The 20,005-nt window shown below is 51.2% G+C and overlaps 1 protein-coding gene across 2 annotated transcripts; it reads right to left on the bottom strand.

Moving 5' to 3' along the window:
- Window positions 1–1,333: 1,333 nt before the first annotated feature.
- On the bottom strand, window positions 1,334–8,734 carry Slc39a13 (solute carrier family 39 member 13). Of its 2 annotated transcripts, XM_055601022.1 has the most exons (10): window positions 8,563–8,734; window positions 6,867–7,175; window positions 5,524–5,637; window positions 5,069–5,190; window positions 4,372–4,473; window positions 4,181–4,270; window positions 3,114–3,164; window positions 2,783–2,915; window positions 2,540–2,639; window positions 1,334–2,449 (listed from the first exon to the last, which is right to left on the bottom strand). In XM_055601022.1, the coding sequence occupies exons 2-10, from the start codon at window positions 7,165–7,167 to the stop codon at window positions 2,374–2,376; spliced, it is 1,089 nt and encodes a 362-aa protein (XP_055456997.1). In that variant the 5' UTR covers window positions 7,168–7,175; window positions 8,563–8,734; the 3' UTR covers window positions 1,334–2,373. The 2 variants fall into 2 exon arrangements, with proteins under 2 accessions (XP_055456997.1, XP_055457004.1); XM_055601029.1 differs by lacking the exon at window positions 4,372–4,473.
- Between the last annotated feature and the right edge of the window lie 11,271 nt (window positions 8,735–20,005).

Below are 20,005 nucleotides of genomic sequence, written 5' to 3'. Positions count from 1 at the left end.
AAGGGTCAGTCACCTGCAACGCCTTGAAAGATCCTGATCACTGCATACAGTGTTGATCCACTAGAGACTCCCAGCACACTAGTGAAGTCTCAGATGGGTCCAGACTAGTGACTGCTTCCCCTTTATGGAAGTCTCCTAAGGTGCCCTTGTTCCCCACTCTACCCTATTTCCTTAGAGTTGCACCAACCTCATATTGGTGCTTGAAGCCAGCATGGGATGGTCTGATTGGCCTTTCAGTTTAAAGGCTTTTACACTGGACAGTAAAGTTCGATCTGCACCATGAATCTAGTCTCCGGAGTCTGATTCCCAGGAGTCTACGTGGCCTCAGTTGCCATTCATTACCCCTTCTGGTTCTGATCCCCACACTGGCTTACCGAGTATTGCATGCTGTGTGTTGATCATAGTTTGACTACATCTTGCTTCAGAAGCTCAGTAGCTAGTGTTTGATTTTGTCCTCTGGCCTGGTCTTTGGTGCCATCTTTCTTGCCAACCAGATGGAATTTGCTCTCGGCTATGAAAGGGAATGTGTGGGTACCACCCTCACTTTTCCCTGCTTCCTTAACATAACGGGGTCCCCTTCTATATCCCTTGGGCTGGGTACAGTGGTGGACAGTAATCCTTGGCATGTGCTTGTCAGCCTCCCAACAGGCCTTCACCCCACAGCAGCAGCCCTGACTGAACACCTGCTGACACGAAAGACAATTGGGCTTGGACCTTTCAGTCCTGAGGTCCTTGGACAGTTCTCTTACCCGTGTCACCTAGGTGGAAGAGATCTTCCTCTTCACTGACAGCTGCACATTCCCAGCTAAGGGGCAGCTGATGGGGTTCCCACCTACTTGTGCTGGACTCATCTGTGCAGCACACAGGGCTGCTGAAGTCTGTTGGCTCTGGGTGGGTTAGACCGCACGGGACTCTTACTGCATCTGCTGCTGGAGAAGCAGTGATGTGTGTGTGATGACCGGGGTGCAGTCAGAGGAAGGGATTCCTCCTGCCTGTATTTGGGAGGTGGGGGGTGTGGGAAGGCGCAAGTGAAACAGGGTCTTAGCCCAGGCTGGCCTTCAATTCATCATTCTACCCGATGTATTACTGTATCAAATGCTCTTCCCATGCCCTCCTTCCTGTTTTTTTCCTGTTTTTCAAAGTGTAGGTTTAAGATCACTGATGGTGATGAAGGCTCAAATGGGTGCTCAAGCAGTACTGGAATAAAAGGCTAACAATAAAACAAGGCAGGAAAGTACGAAACCTTCAGAGACACAGCAAGTGCAACAGACAGACCTGGCAGGAGCACTTAGCCAGAGCTCTGCTTGACTGCCTTAGCACAGGACCAGGCAGCCAGTCTAGTAATATTTATTTATCTCTATAGAACAAGTATTTACAGATAAAGATGAGCCATAGCATAACTGCTATGGAATCATTCAGATTCTTCAGTTAGAAGTTCTCTAACACCCACAGTTGAGCAGCAGGGCTGGAGGCTGGCTGTAGACTGGGCCAGCTGAGTACCTGGGCGTCAGCCAAGGGAAATAGTTGGGGATTATGGCTTCAGCATTCTCCCAGTTCACATTCCTGAGCACTGACAATGTGGAGCCCTCAACACGCCCACCTTACTCTCAACCCAAAGGACAAGGGGCCTGAGCAGGGTTGGCAGCTAGGCTCACTCTTCCCTGCCGGGGGCATGTCCACTGGACCCTGCGCTGGCAGGAGCATCCTGGAGAGCCTCATCGGGAGAGGGACTACTCACTGATTTGCAGACCGCTGTTTGGCAGCTAAGTGGTGAGAGCTGCCTGTGCAGCTGGAGGCATTTGCTGGCCAGGCTGCTGGCCCCTAGGAAGAGGTCCTGGAGCTGCTGCCTGCTCAGTGCTGGGGAGGGATAGGACATCAGTGCTGAGTGGGCTGGGGCGACAAAGCACCCACCTCCCCTTTCTTTGGCTGTAGGAAGGGCTAGGCAAAAGGACAGTAGAGGAAAGCTGTGCAGCCTCTGCCTCTAAGGTGCTTGGGGCCCAGATGTACGGGCAGAGGTTTAATTACTTTGGGGCTCGGGGCCCAGGAGGAACAACTTTGGGCCTCTCTGTAGCCCTGGGCTCCTTGGGCTGCTTTCTTTGCTGAGTAAGACGTGAGGCCTGTGGTGGCACCAGTGCTGTCCTTCCTTACTACCAGAAGACAGTGGGGTGGTGAGGCAGGTGGGGTGGTGGGCTCTGCACACGCATCACAGTGTCAGTCTCGGTCACGCACACTCTGGCTGCACGTGCACACCACGCAGCCCCTTGGCCCAAGGAGAGGCTGGGCCAAGCCTTCACCTTCCGCCCCACACACACAGTCACAGAACAAATTGGAGTCTCTTATTGCTCGCTTTGCAGAGTGGGGTATCGGCAACGGTTACTCGACGAAGCACGAGAGGAGCACCATCACCACGACACCGGAGCAGAGCAGCAGCACCTGCTGCAGGGAGTGCCTGTCGGGAGGGGGGGGCTTGCGTGAGTGGACGGGCAGGCAGCACACTGATGGACGGCCCCCTCGATGGCCGTCCCAGTGGGTCACTCACCAGGGGTCATCTTCTTCCAAGAGGTCAGGCAATACATTCACCAGGGCAATATAGAGAAAGCCTCCAGAGGTAAAGGGCAGGATCCAGACCACTGTCTCCTCTGTAGGGAGGACCAACTGGGGGTGAGCCTAGGGAACAGTATGTACCCCACCCTCTCCCACAGGGGACACCAGGCCGACATTAGCCCAATAGCAACAGAGCAAAGGTACCCCTACTGAGCACCACTGTCCACCACTCTCATACCTACTCCTCTGGGAGACTGTGTCCAGATGGCGAAGCAGGCCCCCAGAAGGCCCCCCAGGGCTGTAGAGAACTGTAGCTTGGCTGCAGTCCATCGGTCAAAGCCAGCCCGGAGCAGGATAGCAAAGTCACCCACCTGAGGAAAGGCCCAGACGTTTACCTAGGCCCACATCACATGAATACCCAGCCTTCGGTCTACCCCACCCCTCCGCCAGTACCTAATGAAGCTGTGCCCCACCTCCCAGCCCACCCCAAAGCCTTGGACAAGTTCCACACCCATGCTGAGCATGGGAACCTTGGGATCCCAGGCCCTGAGGCCACACTGGGCACTTACCTCATGGGGGATCTCGTGCAGAAGGATGGCCATGGTGGTTAGAAGCCCAATCTGCAGAGACGGGAGCTTGAGCCTTTACTGGCTTACGAGGCTTCCCCGTACCCACTCCCTCTACAAACATGTGTTCTGCCTTGAGACTGTTCTGTGCAGGACACTGAAGCTATAGGCAAGACAGGCGTGGCTAAAGGAAACAGAGCCTGCCTCTCAGACCTAATATGGCAACATGATGTCATCTACAGATGTGGTGGGCTGCACTCACAGCACACTGGGACACGTGCAGCCTCCGCACTACAGCTTGGACATGCTTGGTAAAGACAGGATTAGAAACCACAGACACCTGTGTGGCTCCACAGGGAGCAGCAGTGTGATGAAGATTATGGACAGGTGCCTAAGTGGAGGATGAGAGCACCAAATGCCTCTTGGAAGTACATTTAAATTGAGGCCCGAGGGGTGAGAGGTCAGCTTTTCCAAGAGTGGGAGGAAGGACACTCCAGACAGAGGGCACGGTGAATGGGCAGTGTTAGGGGTAGACAGACCACTGGGGCCAGAGCACAGAAGACAGTGGGAGGTGAAAGAAGAAGCATCTACTGGTGGCCAGAGCCAAGTCTAGGAGCTCGATAAAGGCACCCAAATGAAGAGTGCTGGCAACAACAGTAGCTTGGAACAGAAGGTGTAGTGGGGAGGTTGGAGAACTGCAGATTATGAGTGCTTACGGCTCTTCCAGAGGACCCAAGTTCAGTTCCCAGCATCCACATTAGGAGGCTCACAACTGCCTGTAACTCCAGCTCCAGGGGATCCAAATCCAGCTTGAGGATCTTTTGGCTCCGAGAACACACAAACATGCGGCACCAGTACACACATGCAAATAAAAATACATCTTTGAGGACAATAAAGGTGAAGCCAGACAGGGAAGAGATGATAGCAGCACCCAGGGGACGGACAAGGATAGGGCTTCCCAAGGTACTGTTAATAAAAGCAAGAAGCAGACTTCTGTTTGGGAGACTGATCCAATAGCTAGATATTTCCCACCAGAAAGGCCAGAGTTCTACCTGCCCCTCCCCCATTACCTTTTTGCTCACAAGGAAGCTAGCAGCCACAGCCAGTCCATGAGTGAAGTTGTCTACGGTGTTGGCAAGCAGGTTGAGATAGCCACTGACCTGGATGAGGGGAGAGAAAGGCGGGCTGAGCCAGGCAGGCAGAGCTGAGTCGGTCATTCATCTCTGCAGCTGCAGGAGGGGGGCCCTCATGGGCCACTCACTTTGAGGTTCCGGACCACGGCTCTCAGGCCGGGCTCTGCAGCCGGCTGGGCCAGACAGTGGCCTCCATTGAGCGCGGCAGCAGTGGGGTCTTTGCTGGGGGCCTACGGCCAGAAGAAGGAGAGAGAGGAGACATTAGATGCCCCCACTCAGACAGGCAGGCAGAAAGAGAGAGTGAGAAGGACAGGAGACACGGATTACCTCTTCGACCTGGCTAGACTTCGCTGATCCACACGCTGGATCAGCACGTCAGACCTCAACCTCACACTACCGTCCCTATCCATTTGTACGGTGGCTCTCAACCTTCCCAACACTGAGACCCCGTAGCATAGCTCCTCATGTTGTGCTGACCCCCAGCCATAAAATTATTTCGCAGCTACTTTATAACTGTAGTTTTGCCACTGTTGTGAGTTATAAATATCTGATATGCAGATGGTCTCAGGCAACACTTAGGAAAGGGTAATGACCCGCAGGTGGAGAACCACTGATCTATAGGCTCAAACTACCTCAGAGGCTAACGCTGTCGCTCTCAAGAGTCTCCTGAAGAAGTGTGGCCTGCCCTCCCTTCGCTGTCAAGAAAGACAGCCTGGAGATCTATCTTTTGGGAGGCCTTAATCAGACCCTGGGCTTCTCTAGGCTTTGGGTACTACTTTAGTAAAAAAAGCCTGACATATCCAGGCTCTGGGGCTTGGGACTTACCTGGCTGAGGTCCTCCTTCTTGCTGTTCAGGAACATCTTCTCCAATGCCAGGAAGGTCAGGAAGCCAGCAATGACCCAGAGCCCCAGGTGCTGCTGCTGTTGCAGACTCTGGCCTTCACCACCTGCAGGGGGAGCACTAACAGGCCATGCCAAGCCAGTGGCTAGAAGGGAGCCAGGTGGAACGGGGCCTAGACCAGGGCTAGTCCAGGGAGGTGAGGCACTGTGGGGTAGGGTCTGGGGTTGGGGCTGCACCTGCTGAACAAGCAGCTGGGCCCTAGGACTCCCAAAAAAAGGACAGGGTGTTGGGTTTAGCCCTTCCCTCTCAGACAAGTTTCTCTGGCTCTCTCTTCCCATTCCCCTCTCCCAGACCCTGCAGAGCTGGCAGGGCCTAGGCTAACTTGGGTGGGCATGGGCACCAGCTCTGCATGCCAATCCTGCCCCCTGGACTCACTCACCGGAGCTGATGATACAGTTGTAGGCCCACGCCTCCGGCAGCAGGTGCAGAAACACGTTCCCCAAGAGTCCGCCTAAGGCAAAGCTCAGCAGCTGCTTCAGACGCCATGCTCCAGCTGCAAAGCAGAGCCGTGAGGTCCACGAGCCACGGTCCCCAGGCTCACACATCTAACTGGCTTTCTAGACCGCAAGTTCCTAGAGGCTGGATTTGGGGCACCACTCTTTTGGGTCTTCCCAAGTCTACAGGCCCAGAAAGGGCAGAGTGCTCAGGAGGATCATACTACAGTCTGGAGAGTCACTGTGGATGCACTGACTCCTGCATAATGGTTAAGAGATGGGCCTGGGCCTTGGCAAGCCCAGCTCTCCAATCCATCTGCTGGCAACCAGAAGATAGCTTCTGAGACTGAGTTTCCCCATGTAAAAACGGGATCTTGTTAGAACTAAGCCACAATGCATGGAGCAAATGTTCAATAAAGGGGAACCTCCTCGGCAAGTGCGATCCTTAGAAAACTGACAGAAACCTGGGGACCTCTACTGGCTTGCACACCCAGATTTGGAAGCGTACCCTGACAACCATATTCGGTTTATCAGTTAAGAGAGCAACTGAGGCCTCGAGGACAGATGCAGCTGGTGGTAGGGTGTGAACCCCAGGGGACCCTGCTGTTTCCAAAACTGGCCAGAGAGCAGATGCTTCATACCTCACACACCCTGCCCAAGCCTCACAAACACCAAGCCTTCCTTCCATTCCACCACAGAGCTGCCTCACTACCTAGGCTGTCTCAACAGGGATGCCTGCTGCACCGGGCAGGACAGGCTCCAGGAGAGCTCTATTCACCACTCGTAGTAACCATCAGGCAGGCACCATCATCCGGGAGCCATCCGCAGGACTGAGTGGCCCCTGAGCCTGGCAGACGGCAGAAGAATAAGGGTATTTATTCCACTTTATTTTTACTTACAGGGTGTGTGTATGGATGCCTGGGTGCGCATATGGAGGTGAGAGGACAACCTTGTGGAGTGTAACCTGGGTTTCAGGAATGATCTCGGTTCTCCAGGCTTGAAAGACAAGCACCTCTACCCACTGCGCCATTTTACCGGCCTCTCTTTTTCTTTTTAAAGGCGTAGTCTTCTTACTTTTAGTTATAGATATACAAGTGCAGGTGCCTGCCAAGACCAAAGGATCCCGCTGGAGCTCTAGTTACACACAGTTGTGAGCTGCCTGAAATGAGTGCTAGGAGTAGAACCTGGATCTTTGGGAAGAGCAGTTTGCACTCTTAATTAGCTGAGCCACGTCTCAAGAGCAAGCAGCATGTTTCCTACCCTTCTGGCTGATCGGCAGGGTACTCACCTTCTGAGCGCAACATGGTTCCCATCTCCAGGGGAATGACCAGCAAGGGGAAAACCCCACTGAGCCCAACCATGAGAGAACCCAGGAGGGAGCAGATCCAGGTGTCCAGCCGCTCCCCACTCAGCAGAGACCCCCAGGACTCGCTTTCTTTATTATCCAGGCGACAGGCGGCTGCAGCCCCCAGGCTCCGGAGGGCTGGCTGGGAACTTCCAGCCCTTCCCAGGAGCTCCAGGGCAAGGGCAGTGAGAAAGAGGAGCCTCCGGCCTGCCATACCACAGCCAGGACAGGAACATCCAGGCATGCCAGGTGCTAGAAGACACAAAGACTGCTCATGTGAGCTGCCTTCCTGGACCACATACCCTGGTAGCAAGCACAGCTTCTCCTCTCTCTTAACTGGCCATGACATCACCTTCCTATTTGCTCTGCAGGGGACACAGAATCCCACGGGTAGGGTACACTGAGCTCCCGCCCCCCACTACTTTTCCGAAGAACCACACATTTTTTCCTTCTGAGCTGGCTCCAGCCGATGTGTCAATGTGTCCGCCTGAGGCTAAACTTTCCTTAATGACTGGGTGAGGCGCTGGCTGGGCTCCTTCAGCCACCAGAGGGCCCATCCCTGATGGGTGCCTCTAGCTGCCAGGAGAGGCTCAGCTGCCAGAATATGCCTGTGAAGACACCCCGGGGTCTAAGGCCAGCACTGTCTAGCTTGATGGGGCGGCACTGAGGAGCACAGGTGGGGAAACTAAGTCATGGTCCAAAACCTCTTCCTCCTAAATGATCTCGTTGTTCTTGGGCACCAAGAGACAAGAGGTGAGGCTGAAGGAGGGATGCCTCACAGATGCCGGAGCCAAGGCTACGGTGATTTGTGGCCAATTAATTTGGTGCTCTAGATTATACACTGACTGTGGACAATTCCGGTCGTCCCATCCCAGTATTATCAGGGAATGGATGAGATACTGCCTCCCTCACAGAGTTATGAATATGAGGTGAGCTTGACAATGCAGGTAGCTACTGGCATGGAGGAGGGAACATAAGTCATCTGAATGCCAGGGAGGTAGTGAAGCTCTCCCAGAAGGAATGTGCTCTGCAGACAAATCACCGGATGGGGACGTGAGTCAACCAGGCAAGAAGTTCAGTCTGGAAAGTTTAAATGTTGGTCTGCCTTGACTGATACTGGCTGTGACCTTGAAACTGCCTCAGTTTCTTCATCTGCTAACAGATCCGAAGAGAGAAATCATCTGCCTTTGGTTGGTGTACTAGAAGCTTGTGTTGGGATCTTCATGTCTTAATTAGTGAGACATCCCTCGACCACCACCGCTGCCAGCATCACAAAAAAAAAATGAGCGAAGCTTCGTTGGGATAAAGGCAGGCCCTAGCCAGGCCAAGTCCTGCGGGTGGCGGGGTAGGGGGAGGAAGGAGGTCACGAAGAGGCGAGAGGACCACAAGTTTAGCAGAGAAGTAGAGGTATGGAGAGAAAGGTGAAAGCAAGAGAAAGGAGTGTCAAAAAAGTGAACCAGAGTGTCTGATGGAAGGAAGATACAAGAAGCGGGACAGCAGGGAGAGATGAGGGGCGGAGTGCGGGGCACCGGGGTAAAGAAGAGTCAGAAGGAGGCAAGTTCAACTCCTAAACGAGTCGCGACAGGTTTGGCAAGCATCCCGCCCCCGAAGTGGGCCTAGGGGTCCAGCAATCACTCACCGTGCAGTGGCAGAGGTGACGGTGGCGGCAGCTGCAGCGCTCCGGGCGGGCCCGGCCATCCAGCTGCAGTCCCGCGCCCCGCCCCGGCTCTGCCTCGCCCGGCCCAGCCACTAGGCCCCCAGCCCGGAGCCACCCCCGGCGCGCAGCCACGTCACACGGACAGCCCGGAACCCGACGCGCCCGGCTCCGGGGGCCTAGACGGAGCGGCGGCGGGGGGGCGCTTCCGCCTCTTAGCCACGGGGGACCCGCGCGGTCAGCGTACTTCCGCTAGGGCAGGATTACGGGACTGCGCGGTGGACAGGACGGAAGTGGGTACCCCCACCGGCACCGCGTTCAGCCATGCTAAACTGGGGCGAGGGCGGCACCCACGCGGGCACCGCGAACACCCGGGCGGCGGGGCTTGAGCGTGCCAGCTGCCGCCCTCCTGAGACTGCAGTCCCAGCAACGGCCACACGGGGGCGCGCGCGGCTGCCAGGCCGCTCCGACTCGGGAAAAGAGCTCGGCTGTGGTTCTCTGAGTCAGCGAGCCTGGCTCCTCCATGAGCTCGGGAAAGGGGAAGTGCCTGCCGCAAGGAGGGGCCTGGCCCCGGGTACCTCAGAAGAGGGAATTTTATTCTTACTCATCGAATTATTTTTATGCTTTGGTTTTTCACTTGGAACCTCAGGCCACTGTTTCCAGGACAGTAACCCTTTGAGGTCCAATACATATTTCTAGATCCTGTGCCTGGAACCGGGACGCGAAGAGCTTCGTGTTCTTTTAACCAACCCCACAGAAGCTCCGCCTGAACTCTTAAGGCTAGTGGAGCATTTAATGGCAAATGACTGCCCTGATTTAGTGTAGCTTTTTAACCTGATGTCTGTTACACGCCACTCAGTAATTAGTGTTATCTCACCAAATCCTCGTTTTATCTTTTAGATGGGTACTGTCCACCTCGGGTCCGGCAGCCACACAGATGGCAGAGCAACTCAGATGTACCTTTTACCTAGGCGCATGTTGCAGCCACCTCATAGCTAAGCTTGAACTCAGCTGTGACGGTGGCCCGACATCTCCTTCGCATTCTTTTCGGAGTCAGTCAGCAACTGAGCTAGAAGAACATTCTGCAGAGGCCAGATGGGTACTCCCCTCTGTGCAGACTGGGACAGAGTGAAGGTTTCTTGAGGCTCTGGTTCTCCTTAGTCCTCACCTCTCATGGCAGCTCTCTACACCTGTTGCTGGTCACTTTTTCCTTCTGGATGCTCTAGAGAGCAGACTGAATTCGCACACATCACAGGGGATGCCTAACTCCATTGTGCGTGCCTGTTTATTGTTTTAGTTATTTTGCGATTGGTTCTATGTAGCCCTGGCTGTCCTGGAACTTGCTATGTAGACAAGGATGGCCTTGAACTTAAAGAGATCTGCCCGCCTCTGCCTCTTTAGGGCTGGGATTAAATACTTGTGCTATCACTCTTGGTGTGTGTGTGTGTGTGTGTGTGTGTGTGTGTGTGTGTGTGTGTATTTTTTTTTTTTTGAGACAAGGTTTTTCTGTGTAGTCCTGGGTGTCCTGGACTTGTTTTGTAGACCAGGCTAGCCTAGAACTCAACAGAGATCCTCCTGCCTCTGCTTTGATTAAGGGCGGGTGCCACTACTCTTGGTTTATTTATGTATTTATTTGATATAAGGTCTCATCCTAGACTGACCTTGAACTTGTTGTGTGGCAGGGGATGACCTGGAACTTGTGGACCTCCTGACTATAGGTTTATGCAGTGTTGACATCCAGGGTCTTGTGCATGCCAAGGAAGCACTCAATGAACCACATACCCACCCGCCTCTGCCAGAGTGCTGAGATTAAAGGCATGCACCATCTATCACTCCTGGCGGATATACTCTTAATATCTACAGTCTTGTGTTTCCTAGACTTCCAGCTCTTTCCAAATGCTTCCTGTCTGGCTCTCCTTACCAGCCCCATAAGTGTCCCAGGATGTGCTTCTGGGTACTTACGAAAGTTGTGAAGCAGAATGCCTGGTCAGGTTCTTTGGCACAGCTTGATGTTTAGGGATGCCACACTGGAACTTTAAAGCTATCTTCCTCCCCATATGCAAACCATGCCATCTTATGCAAACTACTTCACAATATGCAAATGATTTCACAATAACACTGTCAGCAGTCCTACCTCTAAAGGTTAAAGGACTCTGGTCATGTAGCAAGAGCAACAGCAAGACCCAGTTACAAATACTACTTGCTATCTAGTTTCTGTCTACCTGGCCTGAAACTTCTACAAAGAGAATTGGATGTGGAAGCAGAGACAGAACACGAGCAGTGTTGGTCAGGAAAAAAGATCCATTGTTTGAAACACGGACTTTAAAAAGTTGATCTTGGGGGATGAAGAGATGGCTCAGCTATTAAGAGCACTGGCTGTTCTTCAGGAGGACTGAGTTCAGTTTTCTGCACTCAAATGACAGCTCAACACCCCCTGTAACTCCAGTTCCAGGAGGCCTGAAGCCGCCTTCTGATCTGCATGTGATCAAGGCCTCAGGCTTGTGGTGCGCATACATACACTCACGCTCTCTCTCTCTCTCACACACACATACACACACAAAAACAAATAAATGAATAAGGCTGGGCAGGATACCTTTAGTTCCAGCCGTCAGCACATATGTGGGTCTCTGTGAATTTGGGGCCAGCCTGGTCTACATAATGGTTCTAGGCCAGCCAAGGCTACATAGTAAGACCCTGTCTTGAAAAATTGGAGAGGATTTGAGGTTCAGTTCCTAGCATTCACATCAGTTAGTTCGTAATCACCTGCAGTTCTGCCTCCCAAGGGACTAAAAGCTTCTGCCACCACACCCGGCTAGGCTTTTTTTTTTTTTTTTTAATTTTTTGTTTTATAATTGTTTTGTTTTTCAAAAACTTATTTATTTTATGTATATGGGTGTTCTGTCTGTATTTACACCTGTCAGAAGGGGGAATCAGTTTACATTGTAGATGGTTGTGAACCATCATGTGGTTGCCAGGAACTGAACTCATGACCTGTTGGAAGAGCAGACAGTGCTCTTAACCACTGAGCCACCTCTCCAGCCCCCGAGCTGGGCTTTTTCAACAGGGTCTATAATTGTAGCCAAAACCAGCCTCTAACTCATGATCATCTCTCCACTGGGACCCAGGACACACACTCTCACACCCAGTTTATATAAATTTTATAATTTTATACATTATTTTAAGCCAGGTGTAGTGTTGTAAATAAAATGGTGTTGGGCTAAATAATGTTATGTATTATCTGCCCTATAATTTTTTCAGCAGTATGTTAACCCTCTATCGAAATAGACGCAGACACCTGTCAGATTTTATAATTGCCTTATTTACTTTGGGCTGGGTAGATATTTCCACCTTTGCTATCTCAATAACCTCCTCATCTGTTTCCCAGCCCCCTTCCAATACCACCCACATTAACCATTCATACCTGGACTACCTTCCATCCATAAGCTTATAAATACTTGATTAGATTTTCCATCTTGGTGGTTCTTTTTATGCCATCCTTGGAGTCCTTACTCTCAGCCCACGTGGTTCCTTCTCCACATTACCCCATCCTGGTGTCCTCTTTCCTCCTCTCATCCTGTTTCCAATGATTCTCCTGAATCCAAAGTGCAGGAACCTTAGCCACACCTATCCCATTCTGCCCTGCCCAGGTTTTAGGCCTTTTAATCAACCAATCAGGAATAATGTCTTAAGCAGGTTTACTCAACAAGGATAGGTGTATCCAGTCAGTAACTAAATCTTGAGGGTCAGTAAGTAGCATCAAAATACAAGCAGAACAACCTCCAACAGTGTAACGATCTCCCCTTTAATCCCAGGATTTAGGAGACAGAGGCAGATGGGTCTCTGAGTTGGAGGCTAGCCTGGTCTACAAAATGAGTTGCAGGACAGTCAGGGCTATACAAAGAAATCATGTCTCAAAACCCCACCACCATCACTTCCCATTATTTTGAGCATGGCAGGTACTCAAGTGGCAAAGCATTGTTGTGCAGCCAGAGCATAACTGGTAGTAGTTGAGTCTCTCCTTCCACCTTGTAGGTTCTGGGGGCTTGAACTCGGGTTGTCAGGATTGGCGGGAAGCACCTTTACTGGGTGAGGCACCTCAGTGCCTGCTCATTACATATTTTACAGAGAAGTACAAGAGATGAGTTGCTAGATCCTAAATGCAAAGAAATAATAGATATTCAAGAAGACAGAAATGCTAATTGAACTGTTTGTTCACTGTTCACTGTATGCATGTACTGAATGATTATTCGGTCCCCTCCCACAAATAGGTGCAGTTGTTAAAGGTCAATTTGAAAAAACGGGGTTAAAGGAATGACTCAGGATAAGAGCTCTGGCTACTCTACGGAAGACACAGGTTTCTTTCCCAGCACCCACATGGTACCCCACAGCCATCTGTAATTCCAGTTCCAGTACAACCAGTGCCCTCTTCTTGCCTCCTCAGGCACACATGTGGTGCCCACACATGCAGGCAAAATATTCACACACACACACAAGAACGTAAATTAAAAGCATAAATAACTTGTAAAGGTATCGTGGCTCAGTGTGTGCATCTGAGGAGCAGAGTGTGTGGTCAGCGTACAGCAGGCTCTGGAATCATTCTCAGTCCTTCCGAGTCATAGGCAAAGGCTAGATTTCCTCTGCCAGGAGCTTCCAAGTAAATAACAACAAAAAGGAAGCTCGTGTATGTATATGCAGTTAGAGGTATTAGGTCTCTGTGTCTATTTGTAGTGATAAGTGAATAAAAAATATAGAAGAATGCCAGGATGGTGACACACATCTTTTTTTTTTTTTAAACTCCACATCTTTTTTTAATATATAATTTATTTAACTTTATTTTATGTGCATTGGTGTTAGGGTGTCAGATCCCCTGGAACTGGAGGTACAGACAGTTGTGAGCTGCCATGTGGGTGCTGGGAATTGAACTTGGGTCCTTCGGAAGAACTGACAGTGCTCTTAACCACTGAGCCATCTCTCCAGCCCGGGGGCACACATCTTTAATAACAGCACTTGCTGGGCAAAGGCAGGCAGGTCTCCGTGAGTTCCAGGCCAGCCTGGTCTACGTGGTGAGTTCCAGGACAGCCAAAGCTAACAAATAGACTCTGTCTCAAAACCAAACCAACCAAACAAAACGAAAGAAAAAGAGAAGTAAGAAAAAGAAAAAGTATGAATGATATAAGTTTCTTCAGGAAATCATATAAACAGAAAAGAAAAAAGAAAGTACTTATCACCTATTCTGTAATCTGTATCTATCTATCTATCTAATGTATGGGCTGTGTATGCAGGCTGGTCTCTTAAGTTTGAGGCTAGCCTGTTTTACATAGTGAGCTTCAGGCCAGAGAAAGACACATAGTGAGATCCATAGATAGATAGATAGATAGATAGATAGATAGATAGATAGATAGACAGACAGACAGATAGGTAGATAGATATCTGGTTCCAGACTTCCTGGAACAAATTGCTTACCTCCCTATGCCTCAGTTTCTTAACCTGTAAAACAGATAAATGTGGTGGATGGACTGATATTTTGGGCTGTTTTGTTTTGATTTTTAGACAAGGTGTCAGGTAGATGAGGCTAGCCCTGAACTCTTGAACTCTTCTGCTCTGCCTACCCCTTCTGGATTCTGGGATTGCAGGCTTGCACCCCTAAGGCTCATTCTGCACTGGACTGCTGTGAAGAGTGAGTGAGTGGAAGTTCAGGAGACCTGCACTCAGAAGGATGCTTAACAATGGGAAGATTTACGTAAGGGTTAGATTAAAAAACTATTCGTGGGGGTTGCGAGCATGTGTGCAGGTCCCTGAAGAGGCCAGAAAGGGGGGGGGGGTGAATCCCTAGAGCCAGATCAGAGTCTGTTGAGAGCTGCCTGACCTAAGTGCTGGGAACTGAACTCAGGCCTCTTCAAGAGCAACAAACTCTTAACCACGGAGCCGTCTCTCCAGCTGCAAAGCTTAGATATTAATATTCGTTATATACATATATAGATGTTATATGTATTTGCAAAGAAAACACATGGATTTGCAGCTTCTTGGGAAGCAGTTGCCCTCACCACGGGCAGGCAGGCAAGCAGTGTGTTAGGGAAAGGCCTTGCCCTGGCTTGCAGCTGAAATGGGGCTAAGTCGGGAGTTCCCTGGGCACAGACACCTGCCTCTCTGGAGTGCTGTCCTGCGTCATTCTATCCAGAGTGAATTACGATTGGTTTTGAGCTCTGGGGTGCTTTCTTCTCTCACCCCTGAGCCACAGATGCTAGTGACTCTGCAGAGCTGTCCACACTCAGCGACTGTCGCATGGGAACCAGCCCTCTCCCGGTGCCCAGCTCCCTTATCTCTGCCGGTGCTGAAACCTCCACCTTGCCTTGACACCATCAGAATCCAGCCTAGCTGTCCATGACCTGTAATGCCAGCATGTAGCAGGCGGAGGCAGGTGGATTTGTATAAATTTAAAGCTGGCTTGATCTACATTGCTAGTTCCAGGCCAGCTAAGGCTATACAATGAGACAACAACCAAGTCCAGCCTGTTCCCAAGGTTCCCTCTTCTCTGGAGCCATCCTCAGACGTGTGTCCTGAAGGCGCTCAGTGTTAGAGCGCTGAGTCCTTCATACTCACTGGCTCTTCCTCTGCCAGCACAGCCTCACAGGAAAGACAAGCTCTATGAGCATGGTGGTGATGCCTTTAATCCCAGCACTTGGAAGGCAGAGGCGGGTGGATCTCTCCAAGTTCAAGGCCACCCTGGTCTACAGAGCTAGTTCTAGGACAGCCAAGGCCACACAGAGAAATCCTGTGTTAAAAACAAACAAACAAACAAGAAAAGAAAAGAAAAAGAAAGAAAAGAAAATCTTTTCCCGTATTAATCAAAGTATACAATAATGCCTCCCTTCATTTCCTGCCCCCAGTATGTTAATTTGGGGCAAAATAATTACATTTTTATGTAAGTTATTTTGGCTCTTTCAGGGCCTTCTTTAGTTTCTGTGTTTGTTTTTTTTCTCAGGTGTACAAAACAATCCTATCTCCTTCTTGGAGTAACCAGAATTTGTGATGATTAGCATTTTGGTCTTTTTTTTTTTTTTTTCAAGACAGGTTTTCTCTGTGTAGTCTTGGACCCTATTTGTATACCTGCAGGCCAGAAGAGGGCGCCAGATCTCATTATAGATGGTTGTGAGCCACCATGTGGTTGCTGGGAATTGAACTCAGGACCTTTGGATGAACAGCCAGTGCTCTTAACCTCTGAGCCATCTCTCCAGCCTCCCTGGACTCGATCTGTAGACAAGGCTGGCCTCAAACTTATAGATATCCAGCTGCCTTTGCTTTCCTGAGTGCTGGGATTACAGGCTCGCGCCGCTGTGCCTGGTTTGTCTTTTGAGACAGGGTTTCTCTGTGTACTTTGGTTGTTCTGGACTCACTTTGTAGACCAGGCTGGCTGCCCTCAAACTCACAGTGATCCACCTGCCTCTGTCTCACTGAGTGCTGGGACTAACGAGTGCACTAACATACCCTCCTTGTTGTTGTTAATTTTGTTTATTTATTTAATGTGCATCGGCGTTTGTCCTGCATGTATGTTTGTGTGAGGGAGTTGGATCCACTGGGACTGGAGTTACAGATATTGTGAGACATCATGTGAGTGTTGGGAATTGAACCCGGATCCTCTGGAAGAGCAGACAGTGCTCTTAACCACTGAGCCATCATTCCAGCCCCCATGCTTTGTTTTGTTTGCTTTTCCCCCCGGACCTTATGCATACCAGGCACACACTCTGCCACCGATCTCTCTCTGAACAGGATCTCACCGTGAGTCCCAGGCTGGTTTGGTCCACGATCCTTCCTCAGCCTCCTCAGTGCTGGGGTACAGGAGGGCTCAGGACTCAGCTCTTTCCTTTCTTTTTATAAAGTTTTAAATATATGTGTATGCTTGGACAATATTGTTTGATTTAATGTTTTCTTATAAGGAAGAAGAAAGTATTTTAAGGTTTCTTTTGCCTTATTTAGATAGTTTTACAGATGTTTTTGTATGGGTCTTGCACAATTATTAAATTTATATGTATGTGTTTGTGACTGTGTGAGTTTATGTGACTGGTGTCCAGGTAGGTGACCAAGGAGGCCAGAGGGCATCAGAGTTACAAGAAGTTGTGACCCACCTTGTTCACGACCAACTTGATGTAGGTGTGAGATTCAAACCCGAGGCCTCTGCAAGAGAACAGTGATCTCTCTACATGACTCTCTCCAGCCTCATTTGGGAGGACATTTTAAATGGATCTTTTACATCAAGCTTTGAAAAAGCTCTGGTAGAAAACATAATTTGTTACCTATTTATTCTGATGTTTTGAAACAGGGTTTCTCTAGGTAGCTCTGGCTGCCCTCCAACTCGCTCTGCCTCCTGAGTCCTGCATGCCTAAAGGCATGCACCGGTGTGCCCAGTGTTATTTTTAATATTTATGTTTTTGAATGTTTGTGTGTGTGCCTGCATGAGCTTATGTTCACCGTGTGCGTGCAGGCGTTGGGTCCCCTGAAGCTGAAGTTAGAGGTGGTTGTGAGCCACCTGCTATAGGTGCTGGGAACCGAACCCGGGTCCTCTGCAAGTCCAACCCGAGATCTTACCACAGAGCCGTCTCTCCACTCCCAAGAGGGCAACTTATTTTAATCGATTTCTTTGCTACCTTTCAACTAACCCCATTTTCTGGGGTTTCGACATTTTCTGGCTTTTCAACATTCATTGAGCTGTTTGGTGGATAATCTCTGGTAGAAGCAGGGTAAGGAGGGGGTCAACGTCACCGGTTATAAAGACGCGCCACGGCTCGGCTTTGAGTGTCGTCACCACACACTGTGGTAGAATGTCATTTGTGATATTCTGTGCAATTTTGAGTCATTCACATTCTTTGCTGAACTGAATGCTACTTCTGTAAATGAATCCACTGAAGTTGATTTATCCATTCTCTGGTCAATGGCGCTTGGCTATTCCGACATCTGCGGCTGGGGTGTGGTCTTGGAACACAGGCAATATTCTCAGGACTTTATTTGTTGGTTTACAGACTCGTTAACTTCGGCTTTGTAAGGGAAGGCCAGGCAGGTTTTCCTTTTCGCTATTTGGAGTTGGGCACAATGGCCATTCTGTTGCCCCACCTATTTTTTTTTCTTTCCAGTGTTTTCGAGACAGGATTTCTCTGGGTACCCTTGGCTGACCTAGGCTCACTTTCTAGTCCAGGCTGGCCTCGAACTTACAGCGATTCAGCCGACTCTGCCTCTCTGAGTGCTGGGATTAAAGGCGTGCACGATCATGCCTGGCTGCCCCAAGTCTTAAGATCTTGAACCTGCCAGGCTTTTCCTTGGCTGGCTCGCTCTATCTATCTATCTATCTATCTATCTATCTATCTATCTATCTATCATCTATCTATCATCTATCTATCATTTGTTTGTTGCTGTTTGTCCAGACAGAGGCTCGCTCTGCAACCCAGACTAGCTAGAACTCACTATATAGCCCACCCAAACAGCCAACTCAAGACTGTCCTGCCTCAGCTCTGGAGAGTGTGATTACCGAAGTCAGCCGCAGGAGTCTGATAGGCTAGTTCATCTTGCCTGACAAAAGGGTGTTCATCTTGCCTAACAGTAAAACGGCATCTCACCGCGGTCTTCGTTTGCATCTCCCTGCTCACCAGGGAGGCTGGGCGTCCCTTGAGTGTTGGCTGGACAATGTGTTTTCTCTTTTGTAGCTGTGGCTCTCTCTGTTGGGTTCCTTGCTTTTGTTCTGACCCTGTGCAGGGGCTCGTCCTCCCTTGGGCTACACAGCACACATCGCTAGTCTGTGGTTCTCTGTTCACTTTCTCTGAGGTATCTCCACCTTTCTCTTTTCTTCCACCCCTGGGCAGACAACGCTGGGCGTGAGCGTGTGCTTGTGTGGTGTGTGTACACACGCGAAGGCTGTGCCAGTCAGAATCCCTAATTACCCTGACGACCTTCGCCGCTCCCTTGTCCCCTAAGACTTTGGGGGACCCTCCCATTGGGAGTGGGGGCAGGCCGGTTTGGGGAGCCCTTGCAGGCTTGGGGTGTGAGGATGTTAGGGAGGGTCCCTGCTAGGGGGTGAGCACTTCCGCCGCCCAGCTGGGGGCCGGCGCGCTCCGCTCCGCTGGGCAGCAGCGCCGCGGCGCCGACTCCCCTGGGTCCTGGGGTCCGGCGCTGGAGGCGGGGTCGGGGGGCGGAGGGAGGGAAGCTGCGGCAGCAGATAAGGCCGGGGTCAGTCCTGCGGCCAGACGGTGCAGGACGCGGCTGGCCCCACCCCCGCACCCTTTGCTTTGGTGGGGTGAAGGGTACCACGCCTGCTTCAGAGCCGGACCCACCCAAGGGAGCAGTGGGGCATGGGGCCTACCCTGTCCCCTCGCCTCCGGACGAGTGGCAAGTGGCAGCGGGGCTGCCCCAGCTCAGCCCAGCTCAGCTCAGCCCAGCGCCGCTGGGAAACGCAGGAGTGGGAGCTCACTTCCCCCACTGCTCTGTGGGATGGAAGAGGCCGACCTGGAAGTCCTCTGTGGGTTTGGGCTGGTCTTGAGTTTTGGGCCCGATGTACCCAGAGGCCTCGCTGGCCCTGCCACACCTTTCTGACTGTCAGGCTTCACTGGTCCCCAATGAATGGAGGGGAAAGGGGTTTACCGAACTTACAGCCAGCAATTAGAGGTGGAGCCTCAGGGTTTTACAATTTTGGATGAAGTCTAAGATTACAAAACCGTAAATACAGAATTGCAGACTCCCTTCCCAGGGGTGAAAGCCCCATAAACTAAGAAAGAAGGTCAAGTCCAGTTTCCTAGGGCAGTGCCACTCTGAGGCGCCCAGCGGGGCTTGTATGCCTCTTTCCCAGAGCTTCAGAGCTCACCAACCCAGGTTACTGGACAGGGAGGTTCAAAGACACACTGCAGGCTGACAGCGGCACCCTATTGCTGCAGCCACGCCCCGTCCCCTTTGTGCCCAGGCAGTGGTCCCGAAGAAGATCAAGTCCCACCCTGTCACTTAGGGCTTCCTGGCCGGAAGGGCAGGTAGGGAAGGAAGGCCCTCTGTGATGTGCAACCAAGCTGGAACTGTACAGGAAGGGGCTTCAGGACCCAGGCAGGCAGGGGATGAGGGGCGGAGCTTCCCCTGCCTCCTGGCCACCGGTTGGGGGCGTGATGCCAGCACCTGCTGGACAGCTGTTGTGAAGACCAGAGAGCAGGCAGGAAGGAGGCAGCGGTTCTCTTCCATAGCGTTTCCAGGCCAGGTGGGCACTTCCCAACTCTAGGTTCGAGGGGCTTCCACGAGGACTGCTATCAGCCACAGAACCAGACTTCAAAACCTACAAATTTGGCCGGGCGTGGTGACACAGCCTTTAATCCCAGCGCTCAGCACATCTCTCTTCAGCTTAAGGCCAGCCTGGTCTATGTAGTGCGTTAAAGGCCAACCAGAGACAGACCCCATCTCAAAAACA

Source organism: Psammomys obesus, unplaced genomic scaffold, assembly GCF_907164565.1.
Source record: "Psammomys obesus unplaced genomic scaffold, mPsaObe1.curated_primary_1811, whole genome shotgun sequence".
Lineage (NCBI taxonomy): Eukaryota > Metazoa > Chordata > Mammalia > Rodentia > Muridae > Psammomys > Psammomys obesus.
This window is presented reverse-complemented; position numbering and strand designations above follow the sequence as displayed.

Excerpts from the sequence above, each read along its gene's own strand:
- Slc39a13 (XM_055601022.1), bottom strand. The coding sequence starts at position 7,167 with ATGCCTGGATGTTCCTGTCCTGGCTGTGGTATGGCAGGCCGGAGGCTC. Across the intron at positions 5,191-5,523 it reads CAACTGTATCATCAGCTCCG|GTGGTGAAGGCCAGAGTCTG; the intron begins GTGAGTGAGTCC and ends CTCCCCCTGCAG. Across the intron at positions 4,271-4,371 it reads CCGTGGTCCGGAACCTCAAA|GTCAGTGGCTATCTCAACCT; the intron begins GTGAGTGGCCCA and ends CCCCTCATCCAG.